Consider the following 18055-nt stretch of genomic DNA (forward strand, 5'->3'; position numbering starts at 1 on the left):
GCCACCAGCTGAAGAGACACTCGCAGATGCCCCCAGGTGGGCCACAGACGCTCGTGACACGTGCACAGGCCTTCACACACGTCCTCGCAGCAAGTGTGCGCGGAGCACACATCCTTCACGGGCACACCCCCTGCCAGCCTGCTCCTCTCGCAGGCACCTCTCCATCAGCCCCCAGGGGAGCTGTGAAGGAGACCCAGCCCAGGCACTGAGGGCAGGAGCAAGAAACAAAGGCAGGACAGAGTGAGCCAGGTAGGGCCCTGGCTGTTTATTCCGCGTGTCAGCCCTGGGGGCCCAGCTGGGCCAGGGCAACCCTCTGGGGAGCCAGCTGGGCTCTGGCTGGCCTCAGTGGCTTCTTTGGGGTGTGGGTGGGCGTCAGGGTTAAGGCTGGGGACGGGCTGGAACTAAAGTGCTTGCAGGGGCCCTTGAGGTTTGGTCCTAGCCGCCCTCCCACCTCGGAGGCAGGCAAGGGGCCGCACACCCCTGGGCTGTGCAAACGGACTCTCTGGGGCCCACCCGGCCAGGCCTAGGTGAGGGGCACACACAGGCTGGCGCCCGCAACGCCCCCTGCCAGGGAGGCTCCAGTCGGGCCAAGTGGGCCCAGCCGGGGGAACGTGTCCATCCAGCGCCGATTGTCCACTGATTGTCTGATTGTCGGGTCTGAGGCTGTGGCCGCGTTAGCTCCTCCCAGCGCCGGGGCCTTGGGCCCGCTCCCGGCTCTCCAGGGGCCGCCCGCCCCTTCGGCCCCTCACCTGCGGAGCCGCTGCAGCTGAGGGGAGAGGCCACAGGGGTCAGGGTGGGGGGGGACATGGCCACAGCTGCCCACCCCGTTCCCCAATACCCAAGCCTCTCACCTCACTCTCGACCAGGTTCCGTCTATACAGTGCCTCCTTGGCAGCCTCCTGGGGGGCCAACAGGAGGTCAGTGGGCAGCCCCTGGCAGCCCCGGCCCCCCGATGCCCGCCCGCCCGGCCCGCCTGCAGCTCACCCTGCTGCCATCATTGCCCAGGCGCCGGGCGGCCTCTGTGTAGAACTGCAGTTGCCGCTCCAGCTGGGCCATGTACTCTGAGGGAGGGAGGGGGTCACGACGGGGCCCCCTGCCTCGCCCCTCCCCCACATACTCATCCCTGAGATCCTACCCCGCCGGATGCCGGGGCCCCCCTGCTCCAGCTGTGCCCTCTGCCACTGGCTGCGCTGTATGATGTCCTGGTACTGCTGGGCCACCTCGGGGGGCACCGGCCGCCGTGCCTGCCTGAAGGCCAGGATCTGGGGTGGGGGGGTGCAGAGGGAGTTGTGAGGGCCCTGCCCGGGCCTGCAGACCCCCAATCCTGCCCCACTGAGCCTTGCAGGATGGGTACCCACCTTCCGCTCCAGACGCTCTTGGTCGAAGGCCAGCACACTGAGACTATGCAGGGGCCGGGCTGATCTATGGGGTTGAGGAAGGGTGAGGGGCTGCAGGGATCTCCCACCCCCGACCCCATTAATTCAACAGACACACTGGGCACTGGGGAACAGCGGGAGACAAGCCAGGCCCACCCCTGTGTTGCCGAGTCCACAACCTAACAGGGACAATGGTTGTACACCCAGGCAACTGTGACGCCAGGTGTCAGGGAGGGCTTCCTGGAGGAGGTGAGAGCCAGGTTGGGACTCAAAGGAGTCAGAGTTGGGCAGAGGAGCAAGGAGATAGTGTGGGGACAGGGGTGCTCAGGACATTGTAACAACAGAGAAGTCCAGAGGTCAGTGAAAACTAAGTGTATCCATGAACCAACAGGAGGAAGTGGGGAGAGAGAAGGCTGGACATATTGACGGAGATCACAAAAGGTCTTAAAGATCAAGCTGAGGAGTTTAAACTAGATGCTCCAGGAGAAGGGAAGCCAGGAAAGGTCTTGGAGCAGGGGAGAGAGATGCTCCAATTTGTGCCTGATGGGAAGTTGTCCAGGACAGGCTGAGATAAGAAGAAGGGGGTTCTCTCCAGCACAGCCGGGCCCAGCCACCTACCTGTTCCCTGGCTCCCTCGTAGGAGCAGGCACGGGAGGGGCTTTCGCTTTGGGCCCAGCAACCTGCTTCAGAGGACAGAACCAGTCTTGTGAGCCTTGGTCCCCTTGAACCAAGCCTCCCTCCTTCCCTGGGGCTGCCGATGGGCAGGGGTCTCACTGTGGGCACAGCTGCTGGCACGGGGTCGATGACCAGCCACCTCTCAGTTGTCGTCTCCAACTGCTGGGCCGTCAGTGGCTCCCGAATCCGAACCATCACCTCCAGCCGCCCCCCTGTGGGCCTGCGACCATCCAGGACCTGGGCGGGAGTGAGGGGAGCCTGTTAGGAAGCAGGCAGCGGCTGGAGGCTCAGGGCTGGGCTCAGGGAGACCAAAGCAATTTCCAAAACACGAGTCCATGGGTATGGCTGACACACCAGCTGCTCATAATGGAGCAGGGTGCTGAGGGTATCTAAGGCTGGGTAGCAGGGAGGTCTGGGACTCCTGGGGAGGGGCTGGGTCAGCAGAGGGGACCCTTGGGGGCTCAGGGCAGGCAGCACCTGGGTGGTGTTCACGAGCGGCACGGCCATACCGGAGCGTTCAGACGAATGTCCACCTCTCACCTCAAGGATCTCCCGGACCTCGCATGCTGTCTCCAAGGCGTCCAGCTTCAGCTGGGCTGTGCCCAGGACCCGGTCGGTCTTGAACAGCCCCCTGTGTGTGTGAGAGGGGACAGGATGGTTGGCCCAGGGGAGCTCCCCCTCTTCTAGAGCCCACGCAGCACCTGTGGCCCCAGCTTACCCCTTGTGGACCACTTCGAACTTGATGCCTTTGGTCTGGATGGCCCTTCGGAAGCCACGGTGGCTGCGGTTGATGCAGAGTTTGAACTGCTCCTTGAACTCTGCCCAGGGAAGGAGGGAGGGAGGAGGGAGGGGTCAGGCTATGGTCTCATGGGCTTTCTGAGGAGGGCTGCCTCCCGCCCAAAGCTCACCAGGCGAGTCTGTGTTCTTGATCACACTGGTCTTGTCCTTCTGAGCTTCTTCCTGTGACCAGACAGGAAGCGAAAAAGCTCAGGGGCGCCTGCCCTTGAACCCCGGCCAGACTCACTCCCGGGCCTGATGGGGCTTGAGCCTGTCCCTCCTCAGCTCCCCACATACCACATTGGGATAGGGGAAGTCGAACCGAACAAAGACATCCAGGTCACCGGGGGACAGCCCTGTGGGCAAATGAGGGTCAGGGCTGGGCAGAGGGGTGGACCCCACGGCCCCACCCCTGCCTGACGCCCCCTCACCTGGGGGTGTGGGCAAGTTGATGCCCTTCACAATGAACAGGAGCATGTCGTTGCTGCTGAGGTCAGGGAAGATCCTTCCAGGAGGGCGGGCAAGAGACAGAGGCACCTCAGTGCCACTGCCTGCCCGCCTTCTCTGCCCTCCCCCCAGTCTCTTAGGGGTGCCTCAGCGCCTAGGCTTGAGTTTTAGGACCAGACAGACTAGAATTCTCTATCCAGGTCCACCACTGGCTACCTTTTGAGTCCTTTCTCCACTCTGCATATATTTATTTGGGACTTACTCTGCACCAGCCAGTGGCCCTACCTGCTGTGGGACCTTCTCTTTCTTTGACAGTATTTCTTGAGCATCTACTATATGCCAGCCAGTGTCTTCACTGCTGGGGATACAGAAGTAAACGAGGCAGACCCCATGCCTTTGCTCATGGAACCGGGGCTAGCTGAGTGGACAGATGACCCATGAATATATAAATAAGCAAACAAAACAACAACAACTCTGCAGAGAATTAAAACAGGGGAGAGAGAGTGGAGTGTGCTCAGAAGGGGCTGCTTTAGACAGAGTGATCAGGGAGGGCCTCTCAGGGGAGGTAACATCACAGGTGACTCTGAATGTCAAGAAGAGGCCGCTACATGGTAACCTGCATGAGAGAGTCTGAGCAGAGGAAATAGCTGGTGCAAAAGCCCTGAGTGGAAACACGGCTGGTGTGTCTGATTGACCAAAAAGAGGTCTATGTGGCAGAAAGTGAGTGAAGTGGGGACAGTGGGAGGAGATGAAGTGATAGGGAGCCAAGCTATGCAGATGTAGGGGAGCCGGGGTAAGGGGTATGGGTTATCCTAGATGGTGATCTTAGGTTATCCCAGTGGCTGCACCTAATGTCATCTACAAGTGGGAAAAAACAATCCCAACTCCCTGGGGTGTAAGAAGACTTAACAGGAGCAGAACCAAGATCACCATCCCACGGGCTTGCCCAGGCCTTTGGGACCAGGCACATGTCTACAGTCACTAGATCATCCCCATTTCCAAATGTGTCGCTGTCAACACCCTACTGCCGTCCTTCACTCGCGCGTCACGTCTGCCTCAGGACCCCTGCACACACTGTGCTCCCACCAGCTCCCCAAACTCTACTCCAGAGGCAAATCCTCTGCTGGCTTCTGGGGCGCACAAACCCCTCACCAAAGGGCTGGGGGGGGGTCTCAGGGGCCTTACTTGATGACGCTGAAGGTTCTCTGCTCAAAGCGAGCAGTGGGTGTGGGGAGACCCCGGGCAAAGGCCTGCTTCAGAGTCTCCATGCTCCGCTTACAGTCCTCCGCCAGCTTCTCAAATCTGCCAGCAAGAGGGCCCTGCTCAGGTCCCGGGTCCCAGGGGCAGGCTGGGGGTGCAGACGTCTGGTGGGGATGGGGGCGGGGCCTCTTACTTGCTGGTTTCGGCAATGTTGCCCAGGTGGGTGAACTGGTTAGAGTGGTTCAGACACATCTGGGGGAGCAGAAGAAAGTGAGGGGAGGGTTGGGGGCCCATGCCCTTGTAGTGACTTGGGCGGGGAATCCCCCTTCACCTCGTGCTGCTGCCTTATGAGCTTGGTGAGTTCACCGTAGCGCCGGACAGACTCCTGAGACAGACCTGGGCCGGGCCGCTGGACCAGGGCGAAATCGTCCTTGTTGACAGGGGCGGGTGGCACCTGGGGAGGACGAGGCTCATGAGGTAGGGTCTGCTGGTCAGCAAGGAGCAGGCCCACCCGGGGCCCTGCCGAAACATCACCCCTCCTTAAAGAGGCCTTCCCTGACTATGGCTTCATCCCCTGTCCCTGTTCTTCCTTCTTTCCCAAGGAGAAAAGTAATGCTCAAAGGGAAGTGGATGGTCCTGCCCCAAATGGCAGAATCTGTTATCCATTTTCCTCCAAGTCTGATCCCCACCCCCTCTTCCCTAGTAATGGGAGTCCTGCCTGGGCACACAGCAAGAGACTACATGTCCCAGTCTCTGCTGCAGCTAGGTGTGGCCATGTGACTCAGTTCTGGCCAATGGGAGGCAAGCAGAAGTGATGGCAACTCCATGTAAATTCTCATAGCTGGGATGCAGACAAGGCATCAAACCACTTTGACCATGTGGACAACACCTAGGGTGTGGCAGAGCAACAAGATAAAAGAACCTGGGCCCTGAAGGGCTTTGTCTTTTAGAGACCAGAATGCCCTGAACGTTACATGCAAGAAACATAAATGTCTGTCCTGTTTCAGCCACGGTCTTGGGGAGGCCTAGTTGTTTCAGCAGCTTAACCTGGATGCTGACTAATACACTCCAAGTCACATGGCTGCTAAGCGGCATGAGCCTGAAGGGTGAGCGCTTGGGAAGGTCCAGCAGGCCTAGAGGGTTCACCTTGGTGATGTCCACGGGCAGCCCGTTGCGTGAGGCCTCCAGCATGGGCTCCAGCCCCTTGGCCTGGCGCAGGTGCATCTTGGCGCCCTCCACGTCATTCTTCTGCTTGGCTCGCAGCGCCGCCTGCAGGAGCTGCTTCCTGCGGCCCTCCAGGAAGGCCAGCTGCTGCTGGGCTGTGGGCACAGGGGCGTCTGCGGGTGCTGCCCAACCCATGGCCAGGCAATAGGCAGCCCAGGTGGGGCAGGTGTACCTACCTCTGGTGGATGCGCCTTTGGGGGCCGCTTTGGCTGCTGGGGCAGATCCTGACTGGGGTGCCTTTGAAGGTGGGGCTTTGGGCTGGGCTGTGGGGGCTGCAGGGCTGCTGAGCTGCTGAGGGACAGAGAGGAAGTCAGAGCTTTCCCAGCACCTGTGATGAGTCCACTCCCCAAAGGGTCAGGGCCCGACACTGACAACACTGACCGTCTTAGTTTCTGTTTCCTCAGCACTGAACACAACATATGATCTTGTTCACACTGAATCTTTGCAACAGCCCTGGGAGGCAGGGACTATTACCGTGCTCAGTTTACAGAGGAGGAGCCCGAGGGTCGGAGAGCAAAACGACTTGCCCAATGGCCACACAGCCAGAAGGCAGCAGGGCCGGCCGGGTCTTTCTGGCTCAAGGCCAGGACTGCTGGGGCTTGGCTTTGCTGCCACTCCCTGGCCTCGCCCCAAGGCCCCGGCCCCTCATACCTTCTTAGGCTCCTCATCCTCTTCGTCCTCTGGGCCTTCATCCTGGTTGGCCAGCTTCACGGCAGTCTCGAGGACCCCCACCAGGCTCTGCTGGGTGGGCTCCGTGGCCTCCAGGCCCTGGATCGGGGGAAAGCCTGGGCGGCCAGTTGGGACCCAATCAGGAGGGAGGGGCCAACACCATAATGGTGGAGACTCAGGTTCCTCCCCCATAAGGAGCCTCAGGCCACTGAATCTACTTTGCATGTAAGAAAAGAGATGCTGCTGGCTGGGTGGAGATTGCCAGACCATTCCAACCTCCCTCTTGCCTGCCCTTCCTCTTGCCTGACCCCGGCTGGGCCTCGACCAGACTCCAAAAAGTAAGCACGGTGTGAGGTAGTGTGCTGGGCATAAGAGGTAGTCTTGGGCCTGGAGGTTCTCCCACGGGACCAAGGTGCAGACACATAATTGCTCCCATGGGGGACACACAGGCAGCTCTGAGATCCCAGAGGATGCCTCCTACCCACTGGGGGGCTGATGGGAGGCTGAGCAGGTATCTGTAAAACTGAGAGCTGATGACTAGGAAGGAGTTGAGTCAAAAACAAAGAAGAAAGGGAGGGAGCAGGCAGTGGTGGGCTGGTGAACAGGCTCTCCAAATAAAACCTCCTGATTTTTATTGTTTCCCAATTTCCGTGGTATAAACTCTCCCATTGTGACTGATTTTAAGCTACCAATCGTCTAACAAGCTTGCAGAATTTCTGAATGTGCAAGCCATCGGCTCCCTGAGACTGCAGAGTCGGAAGGAATAGCACCCGCAAAGGCTCAGAGATTAGAGGGGTAGGGGCCGGGGGCGGGGCCTACCTGGGGGCACAGGCAGCTCGGCCACATCCACGGCTCGGCCAGCCTTGTGGGCCCGGATGGCATCTTGGTATTGCTGCAGGGAAAGCAGGTGTTAGGGCTTCCTGGGCAAGGTTTCGAGGGGCTGCCAACTCGCCCACCTGGTCTCCACACACCTTAACAATGCGCTCGTGCATGCGAGCCTTCCGCTGGTCCCCCTTGGTCTTCGCCTGAGCCGCGGCCACACAGTACCGCTCCATCCGCTGCTCCAGCGCCTCCAGGAGAGTCCTTGGGGGTGCAGGAACCTCTGGGCCAGACCAGGGGGTAGAGTTAAGAGTCTAGGGTCGGGGAGGCTGTCTTGCTCTGGCTGGCCCACCCCACAGGGTCCCAGAAGCCTACCTGGCATGGAGGGCACGACGGCAGGAGTTGGAGGCTGTGGTGGCAGTGACGGTGGGTCTGGGGGCAGCTGGTCTGGGGGCAGAGAGGTCCAGTCCAATGGGGGGCTTGCTTGTGGCTGCCCTTACCCCCACCAGGCTGGCCTGGCCTGAGGGTGGGGTCCCTGGGCCTGACCAACAGGGGCGGCAGTATTAGAAAGCACTTTGTGGAGGCCTCCAGCAGTCCTGGAGGGTGGGCAGGGTGGGGTCCTCACCAGGTGGAGGGGGCAGGCGTGACAGGTCCACAGGCTCCCCCCGGCTCAGGGCCTCCAAGACAGCGTCAAAGCTCTGGGAAAAGGAAGATCAGGGGAAGAGGCTGCAGCTGGAGGCCACGACCCTGAGGGGAGTCTCTATGCCCTGCCCACAACAGAGGACTCCCCGCTCTGTCCCTTCCTTTGCAGCAACTTGCTCAAGCCTCTTCCAGACACTTATGCCCATTTCACAGAGAGGGTAAACTGAGCCTTCAAGAGGTGCAGCAAACTACAGCTACGGAGTGACCAGGATTTAAATCTGTCTGACTCCAGAGCCCTTGTTCTTTGCCATCATGCAATGTCAGGAGCATCCTGTCCTCTCCCTCCGACCCTGTCCGTCAGTCTGGGCACACCTTGGCCACGCGGAAGTGTCTTGCGGCAGTGGCGGTATCTCCCTGCTGCTTGGCGCGGAGGGCGGCCAGCTTGTACTCGCGCTGGCGGCTCTGCAACTGGGCCAGGGACCTGGGAGGTCCTGGGCTGCAGGGACCTGAGAGGGGGAACAGCACGCAAACCATTTCTACTTAATTCTCACAACAAAGACTGTTCTTAGGCCCACCTTATAGATTTGAGAATTAAGGCTCAGAGAGGGGATACTGCCTCCCCAAGGTCACACAGCCTGAAGATGACATGGTGGGAACTCAACCGCACGACTGTCAGTCTCTGGAGCCATTGCTGTTTTGCCCCCAAGAGAATTCTGGAAAACTTTATGTATCCTTACACATTTTTAAGTTGACATCGAAAACTTTTCATTTTAAGTTGAAAAAGTAGCAAGGGTTGTCATTTCCAGTGTCTCCAAATATTGACATTTGATAAAGAAAACCATCACACCTCTCTTTTAAATCAAATGTATCCTAACTACTATGGTGATTTGAAACTCACCAATATTCCCTTTTTAGTTTTTCAAACTGTGGTAAAATACACACAACATAAAATTTGCCATCTTAACCCTTTTTAAGTGTACAGTTCAGTGGCATTAAGCACATTCACAAGGTTGGGCAACATTCACCACCGTCCATCTCCAGAACTCTTTCATCTTCCCCAACTGAAACTCTGTCCCCATAAACACTAACTCCCTATCCCCTCTCCCCGAGCCCCTGGCACCCACCATTCTACTTTCTGTCTCTACAAATTTGACTCCTTTAGGGACCTCCTATAAGTGGAATCACACAGTATTTGTCCTTCTGTGACTGGCTTCTTTCACTCAGCATAATGTCCTCAAGGTTCATCCATGTTGTAGCACGCGTCAGAATTTCCTTCCTTTTTAAGGGTGAATAGTATTCCATTGCATGAATGGACCACATCTGTTTATCTATTTACAAGCATACCTCTGAGATATTTCGGGTTTGGTTCCGGACCACCGCAATAAAGCAAATACCGTAATAAAGAGAGTCACTCAGTTTTTTGGTGTCCCAGTGCATATAAAAGTTACTACACTATACCGTAGTCTATTAAGTGTGCAATAGAATTATGTCTAAAAAACCAACGTACATACTTTAGTATAAAAATATTTTATTGTTAAAAAATGCTAACTACCAACAGAGCCTTTAGCAAATTGTAGCAGTAACATCAGAGATCACTGATCACAGACCCCCATAACAAATATAATAATAATGAAAAAGTCTGAAATACTGTGAGAATTGCCAAAATGTGACAGAGAGACACAAAGTGAGTAAATGCTGTTGGAAAAATGGCGCCAAAAGACTAGCTCAAAGCACGGTTGCCACCACCCTTCAGTTTGTAAAAAAACCACAATATCTGTGAATCACAATAAAGCAAAAACTAGAAAAAATGAGGTGTGCCTGTATCCGTCAATAGACACTGTGTTTCTTCTACCTTTTGGCTATTGTGGAAAATACTGCTAAGAACACAAGTGTACAAATACCTTTCCATGTCCCTGCTTTCAATTCTTTTGACTATATACCAACATTTACTATATATATATATATATATATATATATGTTTTTTGCTCGGTAAAAATTTTTAATTTCTTATATAAAAAATAGCAAAGTTAAAACTGACTGGGGAAAAATATATAGAAAAAGGTAAAAATTATTTTTTGCTATTTTATTAGTTTCCCGTTGCTGCTGTAACAAATTACTGCAAAGTCAGTGGGTTGAAACAACACAAACCAACATTTACTATTTAAATATACGCCAGGGTTCACATTTAGCGATCAGGAATTTCAGATCTAAACGGGATTAAATGGCTTATTAAACAGTATGTTAGTTACAGTTTCAAACAATATGCTCAGTTTTTAGGGGAAGTATCCCTAAATTGAAAGCAATAGGTACAACTGTCAGTATATTAAAAAGAAACACAATAGATACACCACCCAGTGTCCAGAAATCCTAGAAACACCTGAAAACCAGCATGCATTGTACTTTTTCAGACTGACAACTGGACCCACTGCTTTAGTTTTGGAGGACTTGTCTGAAGAGGTGTCTAAAACACCTTAACGCTTTTTTAAAATTGAGGTATAATTAATTTACTACGTTGTGTTAGTTTTAGGTGCACAGCAAACTGATTCAGTTATTTATATCTATTTATTTATTTATTCTTTTTCAGATTCTTTTCCATTATAGGTTATTACAAGATACTGAGTAGTTGCCTGCGCTATACAGTAGGTCTTTGTTGTTTACCTATTTTCTGTTTTATATATAGTAGTGTGTATTTGTTAATCCCAAACTCCTAATTTATCTACCCCTCTCCCCAACACCTTGACATCTGATTGGCTTTGTTTACTGCCATCGCAAGTCTCTGTGCTAAAGAATTTTTCTCCCAGGATAGAATTACTGTTACAATTATTATCAGCACGAAATTGAGCAAAGCCTAAATATATTGAGCTTTTTTGACAAATAATTTTTATATACTGAGAGTAAAATTTTATTGGCAAGGCAGCTCTTGCTGACACGGCGGTGGCTGGGTCCACCTCCTAACATTTATCTCTGTTTCCTTGTTTATGCTTTTCCTACTTTCCTTTTTTGTTTTTAATATGTACAGAAACCTGCTTCACCTCAACAAATAGAAGAGACAGTCTTATTATCGACGTCACGTGATTCTCAGAGCCCCTGCCCAGCTACATACCAAAAACTCCATCATGAAAAATTGTTGATGATTTCAGCTGAGAATCTCAGGTGATGATTTCTGATAGTCGTCCTTGAACTTTGCCAAAAACAAAAGCTTAGAAACCAGCCTGGCTGCAGAAGGATTTAGAGACCAGGGGTTCACTTTCTGAACCCCAGGCCAGTGTTTCAAGTATCTCTTTGGTTCCCACCAGGGCAGTGTTTGCCCCTGGGGCAGATCCCCATGTTCCTTCCCTAAAGGGGGAGAAGGGAGGTTGGGGGAAAGAAACTTCTTGGGAGGTGCGTCCTCCAGCAGGTGAGTTTTATAGGAAAGACAGACAAGCTGAGGGCTTGGGAATTATTCACTCAAAACCCTATGTGTGGGAATCAAAAAATCTACAAACAATAAATGCTAGAGAGGGTGTGGAGAGAAGGGAACCCTCCTACACTGCTGGTGGGAATGTAAACTGGTACAGCCACTATGGAGAACAGTATGGAGGTTCCTTAAAAAACTAAAAATAGAGCTGCCATATGATCCAGCAATCCCACTCCTGGGCATACATCCGGAGAAAACCATAATTTGAAAGGACACACGCTACAGGGTGAAGTAAGTCAGGAAGAGAAAAACAAATACCGTATGCTAACACATATATACAGAATCTAAAAAAATGGTTCTGAAGAACGTAGGGGCAGGACAAGAATAAAGACACAGATGTAGAGAATGGACTTGAGGACATGGGGAGGGGAAGGGGAAGCTGGGACGAAGTGAGAGAGCGGCATGGACATATATACACTACCAAATGTAAAACAGATAGCTAGTGGGAAGCAGCCGCATGGCACAGGGAGATCAGCTCGGTGCTTTGTGACCACCTAGAGGGGTGGGATAGGGAGGGTGGGAGGGAGACGCAAGAGGGAGGGGATATGGGGATGTATGTATACATATAGCTGATTCACTTTATTATACAGCAGAAACTAACAAAACACTGTAAAGAAATTATACTCCAATAAAGATATTAAAAAAAAAAAAAGGATGCATGCACCCCCAACATTCATTGCAGCACTATTTACCACAGCCAGGACATGGAAGCAACCTAAATGTCCATCAACAGAGGAATGGATAAAGAAGATGTGGTACAGGGACTTCCCTGGTGGCGCAGTGCTTAAGAATCCGCCTGCCAATGCAAGGGACATGGGTTCGAGCCCTGGTCTGGGAGGATCCCACATGCTGTGGAGCAACTAAGCCCACAACTACTGAGCCTGTGCTCTAGAGCCCACGAGCCACAACTACTGAGCCCACGTGCCACAACTACTGAAGCCCGGAGGCCTAAAGCCCATGCTCCACAACAGGAGAAGCCACCGCAATGAGAAGCCCACACACTGCAATGAAGAGCAGCCCCCTGTCCACAATTAGAGAAAGCACGCACGCAGCAACAAAGACCCAACACAGCCAAAAATAAATAAATAAATAAATAAATTAAAAAAAAAGAAAAAAGAAGATGTGGTACATATATACAATGGAATATTACTCAGCCATAAAAAAGGACAGAATACCGCCATTTGCAGCGACATGGATGGACCTAGAGATTGTCATACTGAGTGAAGTAAGTCACACAGAGAAGGACAAATATCATATGGTATCAGTTATATGTGGAATCTAAAAAAAGAGTACAAATGAACCTATTTATAAAACAGAAATTGAGTCACAATTGTAGAAAACAAACTTACGGTTACCAGGGGTAAGGTGCGGGGTGGGGAGGGATAAACTGGGAGATTGGGATTGACATATACACACTACTATATATGAAATAGATAACCAATAAGAACCTCCTGTAAAGCACAGGGAACTCTACTCAATACTCTGTAATGACCTATATGGGAAAAGAATCTAAAAGAGAGTGGATATATTAACATGCATAACTGACTCACTTTGCTGTACAGCAGAAACTAACACAGCATTGTAAATCAACAATGCTCCAATACAAAAATTTTTTTAAAAACCCTAAAAGGTCTTGAGATTTTGAACATTGTCAATGTGAAAAACAATAAAGAGGTCATGATTAAAATTACAGTGACTAATAAAATAATGTTGTGTTTCTGTAAAAAACAAACAAAAAAAACCCCCCAAAACCCTATGTGTGGGAACGTTACCCTGTCATGGAAAGGAATGGAGTTCTGACACACATACTGCAACATTATGCTAAGTGAAGGAAGCCAGACACAGGAGGGCAAAGAGTGGACGGACAGTCCCACTTACGTGAAATGTCTACAGAGGCAAACCCACAGGGACAGAAGGTAGAATGGAGGTTACTAGGGGCTGGGAGAGAGAGAATGGGGAGTTAGCATTTAATGGAGACAGAGTTTCCGTTTGGGGTGAGGAAAAAGTTTTGGAAACAGAGGTGATGACTGAGCAATACTGTGAATAAGCCAAAATGCCTCTCAATTGCACATTGAAACATGGTTAAATAGCAAATGTGCTGTTAAATATATTTTACTGCCACCACACACACAAAACTTCTCTGTGAGCTCATGTCCCCCCTGGAAGGTAGGCTCCAGGGAGGGAAGGGTGTTAAAAATATCTAACAATCAGTGTCGGGCCTGCAACCCCGCAGAAGGCCCTACCACTGAATAAATAACCGGCCCATCCCACGTCAGCCCAGCCCTGTCCTTGGCCTACCTGAGGGCAGCTGGGGCTTAGCGGAGACCAGGGACGAGGCTGGGGCAGTTGAAGGAGGACCCTCCACGATGACCCGGGGATCTGGGGCCAGTGGGTTCGTAGGGACCGGCTGGGTGGGTGCTGGGATGTGGCTGGGCGTAGCCACTGGGCCCTTCCCCACAGCCACAGGCGGCGGGATGTCCCCTTCATCGATGGCTTTCCCCTTCTGGACGGAGGCCAGCAGGTTTTCAAGCGTCTGGGAGAAGATGTGAACGTGGGTTTGCGAGGGGCCTGGAGCTGGGTGGTGAGGTCCCAGCACCCTCCCATCTGCCCGCTCACCTTAAGCCCCCGGTCGTAGCGCCGCATCTTGGCACCATCTCCGGCTTGCCTGGCGCTTTCGATCGCTGTCTGGTAGAGGGCCAGCCTCTCCTGCAAGGTGGCCTCCAACCCTGGGCTGGGCGTTGTGGCCTTTGGCTGCGGGAGGGGCCGAGCACACAGTCTGGGCGGTGACCCCACTCGGGCCCGCCCTGACATCTTCCTTGGTTGAGTACTTACTGGATACCAGGCATGTTGCGACCCTAACCCCAAAGGGGCAGAAATCATCACCCCATTTCCCAGGGCAGAGAACTGGGGCTCAGTGGTGTCCCGCCACCTGAGCGAGGTCCCATGGCTGAGAGGGGAAGAGGAAGGCCTTGAACCCTGGGCTTCAGGGACCAGTGTCTTCGGAGGTATACCTGGGCCACAGGAGGGTGGGACTCCAAAGCCTTCTGCTCCTCCCCAAGGACCTCATTCAGTTCCGCCTGCAGGGACACACAGCCAGGGGCCAGTCGCAAGGGCCTGCCAGATGGGGCAGCAGCGGAAGGGAGGTCCCCTGCCCCATTCCGGGTGCTCACCAGCAGGTCATCATCAGCCTCGACGTCCTCCTCGTCCGGCCCCCCCTCCTCGTCCTTGTCCGGGTCTCTCATGCACAAGCTGGCCATCTTCTCAATGGCCTCCATGGGCAGGGGACCTGGAGGCAGGGGGAGGCCCCAGCTGGACCGGGATCCTTCAAGAGCCCCCAGCCTCCCGTCCTGGTCACCCACGGCCCCGAAAAATAGGGTAGTAGGCGGTGGGGCAGCATGTCCCCCTCCTGGCCCTTCATGGCACCCCATTGCCCTCAGGCCAGCTAGGCATGATCCCCCTCCACGCCAGTCTCTCTGGTCTCATCTCTTCCTTATCCCGCCTGAGTTGGAACCCCAGATCTGCAACTTTCTCACTGTGGGACCTTGGGCAAGTCACTTCACCTCTCTGGGCCTTAGTCTTCACATCTGTTGGATGGGGACAACAAGTCTCTCCCTCATAGCTAACTTGTGGGGACTAAAGGTAAATGAAGCTCTTAGAACAGCATACTGTCAGCATTTTGTTGTTCATGTTATTCTGGTTATCCGCAGTACCCATGTGCTATAAAGTTGCCGCAAACATGGAATGAGCGAATACTGAACCATTGTCCCTGGAGGAAATACAGCATTAGGTTCCCGTGAGCCTCTGGGCACATTTTTGTCAACCAGCCAATACATAACCTTGTCTTATGTGTGCTTCTATTTAAAGACACCTTATTTAATATATAGTGTTGATTCATTAACACTGAACTCGAGGCCAACAGCACTATAAGTCACGCCTGAATGAAGCTTATATAGAAGGTACATCCCGGCCTTCTCACGCTTAGGAACAGGAGACGGCACTTCAGCACTACGCTTGGGGGCCATGTGGATTCACAAAATCACCAACAAAAAGCACAAAAAAGAGAAAAATGTGGCATTAAACACACCAAAGAAAGGATACTTATTTATGCGCTGAGACAAGAAGGCGGAGTGTCGCCTCAGCTGGGAACGTGCACATCGGGAGACAAGTTTTCTGCAGCTCTGTGCACGTCTGTGAAAGACTGCAAAAGTGCTACAAGCACTGATTTGGGGGTTACAAATAAATTTAAGCTAGTAGGTGAAATCACAAATTCAGAATCCATGAATAACGAGTATCAACTGCATTAGCTACAAAGTGTAAAGGCTCCTTCTGCCCCGAGCTCCAGCCCCACCTGACCACTGCAGAGTCCCCTGGCCCCTGCCATCTCCTCCAGGGCCTCTGCATGTGCTGTGACCCACCCCCCAGAAGCAGTCCCCCACTTTTCACCTGGCCCTCCCCACTGTAGGTGCCTCCTCCAGGAAGCCCTGTCCAGCTCACAGGTCTCCCCCGTTGCTCTGTGCCTTCCACCTCCCAGCCCCGGTCACGGAACAGTGGGTTGAAGGGCGCACCACATCCTATGTGAAGTGCCTGATGAACACTAGAAGATTAACTCCTGTGATGTAAGTGTGGTCATTATCCCATTTTACAAACAGGGAAACGGAGGCCCACACAGGTGCTGGAATTCATCAAGTCACACAGCCAGTAAGTTGCAAAGGTGGGATTCGAACCCTCATTCTGGCTCCAGAGTTGATTGCTTAACTCTTACCCAGACTGTGGATGCCAGAAGGGCAGGCACCTTCTCTGTCTCCATTTCACCATCACCCCAGAGCCCAGCTCCAAGCCCCGCCCACAGAGGGAGCTCACAAAATGTTCAGGGGTGTGTTGAGAGTCTTACCTTTGCCTTTAAGCTTCTCCAGGGCTTGGGGCTGGCCCCCCACCAAAGCCAAGAACTCAGCCTCCAGTTCCTGATCATTAACTCCGTCCTCAGGGATCATCAGGCCGTCTGGGGAGAGGTCAACTAGCAGGCCCAGCTGTGGGAACAATGGGGGTTCAGTCAGACCTTGGGATGCACCCCAGCTAGCTCGAGGCAGCCATGATGGACCTGGAGTCCCCTTGGAAGGAAGGGAACCCAGAGCTGGGGAAAGCCATTTCCCTGGGGAGTGCCAGGAGGCCAGAACAGGCCCCAGAATACAACAGATGTCCCAAGGTGGGCAGGTCCTCTGGCACAGATCAACATGGGGCAAAGGGCAGCTAGAGAGACCCAACTGCCCGCTCTAAGCCCACACCCATGATGTGCTGCTAGCCAAGGTCAGTGGGGAAGGAAGGCCCCACACCCTGCCCCACAGCAAAGCCACTCTGCACACCTTGGTTTTTCCTGTCCAGCATCTTTGGCAGAGCGAGCCATGAAGGAAGGTTGGAGGCGTCAAGAGCAAATAGAAGCCTAGACAACGTAGAAGCTGGAATTGGGGGCTTTGCTGTGTGACATACCTGTCTTCCTATCCTATCCTGGTTAATGACCAACCATGATGTGATAATATCAGGTTGAAGTACACAAAATTAACCCCCTTTCTTTGGATCAAAAATGGCCAAATATTGGCAATCATATATGTCTCCATCTAATAGTAATAATGATGGTGACAACACTTATTGAGTGCTATGTTCTAGCACTTTCCATAAACTATCTCAATGAATTCTCACAACTATCCCGTGACATAAGGACTCTTAGGGGCTCCATTTTACAGATGAGGAAACTGAGGCTTAGAGTGGTGAAGCCAAGTGTCCAACGTGTAGAATCCAGGAGGGAACTTCACGTCACTCAGACTGTAATACCTGGGCACTAGGTTATGGCCTGAGCTCCTTCCATCAAAGCTGAGAAAAATCAAATTCTCCCAGTGCCTGGGGTAAAGGCAATGAGGGAGGGAGAAGGGGCCCAACCACAGTTCTGTGGGCTCATGGCAGCAGCTCTGGATTTGTGCTTAGCTCTGGCCAAGCATTTAATCCTTATGACCTTGGGCAGGTGTCTTCACTTCTCTGGGTCTCAGTGTCCTCATCTATACAATGGGGATAAAAGAGTCTGACCTGGCCAGGCTGATGCGAGGGTTCCACGAGTGCTCAGGCCAGGAGACCCGTAACTGTCTTTCTTACCACAGGTCCGAGGCCTTCCCCTCCCGAACTGGAGCTGTTGCGGCAACAGGTGGCCCTGAGCCCTGGGAGGGGCGCCAGAAGCTGGGGAGCCGGGGCCAATAGGCCGCACTTTGGGAGTCGAACCTAACCAGGGGGGCGGGGACCGGGGCTCACCTGGGGTGAAGATCGGGCTCCCCTGGGGGTGGGGCCCTCCCTTGAATGTGTGACAAGGGTGGGAAGGGTCCCCTGGGCCGGGCCGTGGGGTACAGACTCACCTGGCGGGCGGTGGCGGCTCCTCGGCCCGGGGGTCCCGAGGGTCCCTTCCTCTTGTGCATCTTCTAGGCTGGATACTCGGACCACCGGACCCCTGGCCTGGCCTCCCCCGGGGCCTATGGCCGCGCACGAGCCCTTCCTGAATCCCACGACCCTCGTTGGCGCCCCGCAACCGCCGACTTCGCGCCCTCGGCCTCCCGGTTGGCCGCCCCACTTCCGCCTCGGCCCTTGGGCTCCGCGGAACCCGAGCGCAGCCACCGGACTTGCAGGGCCCGCCGCACTGAAACTACAACTCCCGGCAGGCACTGCGCGAGCGTGCAGGCGCGCTGCGGAGCGATGGGCGGTGCCGCGGGCTGCGCGGGAAAGAGGCGGAGCG

The 18055-nt window shown here is 53.7% G+C and overlaps 1 protein-coding gene across 4 annotated transcripts; it reads right to left on the bottom strand.

Annotated features, from left to right (window-relative positions):
• Positions 1-235: 235 nt before the first annotated feature.
• Positions 236-17966, bottom strand: CC2D1A (coiled-coil and C2 domain containing 1A). 4 transcript variants are annotated; one of them, XM_029218336.1, is made up of 29 exons: positions 17682-17966; positions 16178-16313; positions 14457-14572; positions 14298-14363; positions 13903-14037; positions 13585-13819; positions 8202-8335; positions 7813-7885; positions 7563-7634; positions 7340-7470; positions 7188-7260; positions 6351-6484; positions 5876-5990; positions 5622-5794; positions 4807-4929; positions 4669-4727; positions 4461-4577; positions 3260-3333; positions 3126-3184; positions 2960-3011; positions 2770-2869; positions 2592-2682; positions 2151-2288; positions 1995-2059; positions 1359-1422; positions 1136-1262; positions 985-1061; positions 852-899; positions 236-766 (listed from the first exon to the last, which is right to left on the bottom strand). In XM_029218336.1, exons 1-29 carry the CDS (start codon positions 17739-17741, stop codon positions 746-748), a joined length of 2868 nt encoding a protein of 955 aa, XP_029074169.1. In that variant the 5' UTR covers positions 17742-17966; the 3' UTR covers positions 236-745. The 4 variants fall into 4 exon arrangements, with proteins under 4 accessions (XP_029074169.1, XP_029074173.1, XP_029074170.1 ...); XM_029218340.1 differs by having other exon boundaries at positions 1995-2056; positions 5876-5987; positions 17682-17942; XM_029218337.1 differs by having other exon boundaries at positions 5876-5987; positions 17682-17942.
• Positions 17967-18055: the final 89 nt, after the last annotated feature.

Source organism: Monodon monoceros, unplaced genomic scaffold, assembly GCF_005190385.1.
Source record: "Monodon monoceros isolate NGI ecotype Baffin Bay Population unplaced genomic scaffold, NGI_Narwhal_1 Super_Scaffold_12, whole genome shotgun sequence".
Lineage (NCBI taxonomy): Eukaryota > Metazoa > Chordata > Mammalia > Artiodactyla > Monodontidae > Monodon > Monodon monoceros.

What these genes read in the sequence shown, in the direction of transcription:
- CC2D1A (XM_029218336.1), bottom strand. Translation starts at nt 17,741, where the DNA reads ATGCACAAGAGGAAGGGACCCTCGGGACCCCCGGGCCGAGGAGCCGCC. An exon ending in AGGATGAGGAGCCTAAGAAG is followed by an intron (nt 5,991 to 6,350) that starts GTATGAGGGGCC and finishes TCTGTCCCTCAG; the next exon opens with CAGCTCAGCAGCCCTGCAGC. An exon ending in AGGTCCGGGAGATCCTTGAG is followed by an intron (nt 2,289 to 2,591) that starts GTGAGAGGTGGA and finishes ACTCCCGCCCAG; the next exon opens with GTCCTGGATGGTCGCAGGCC.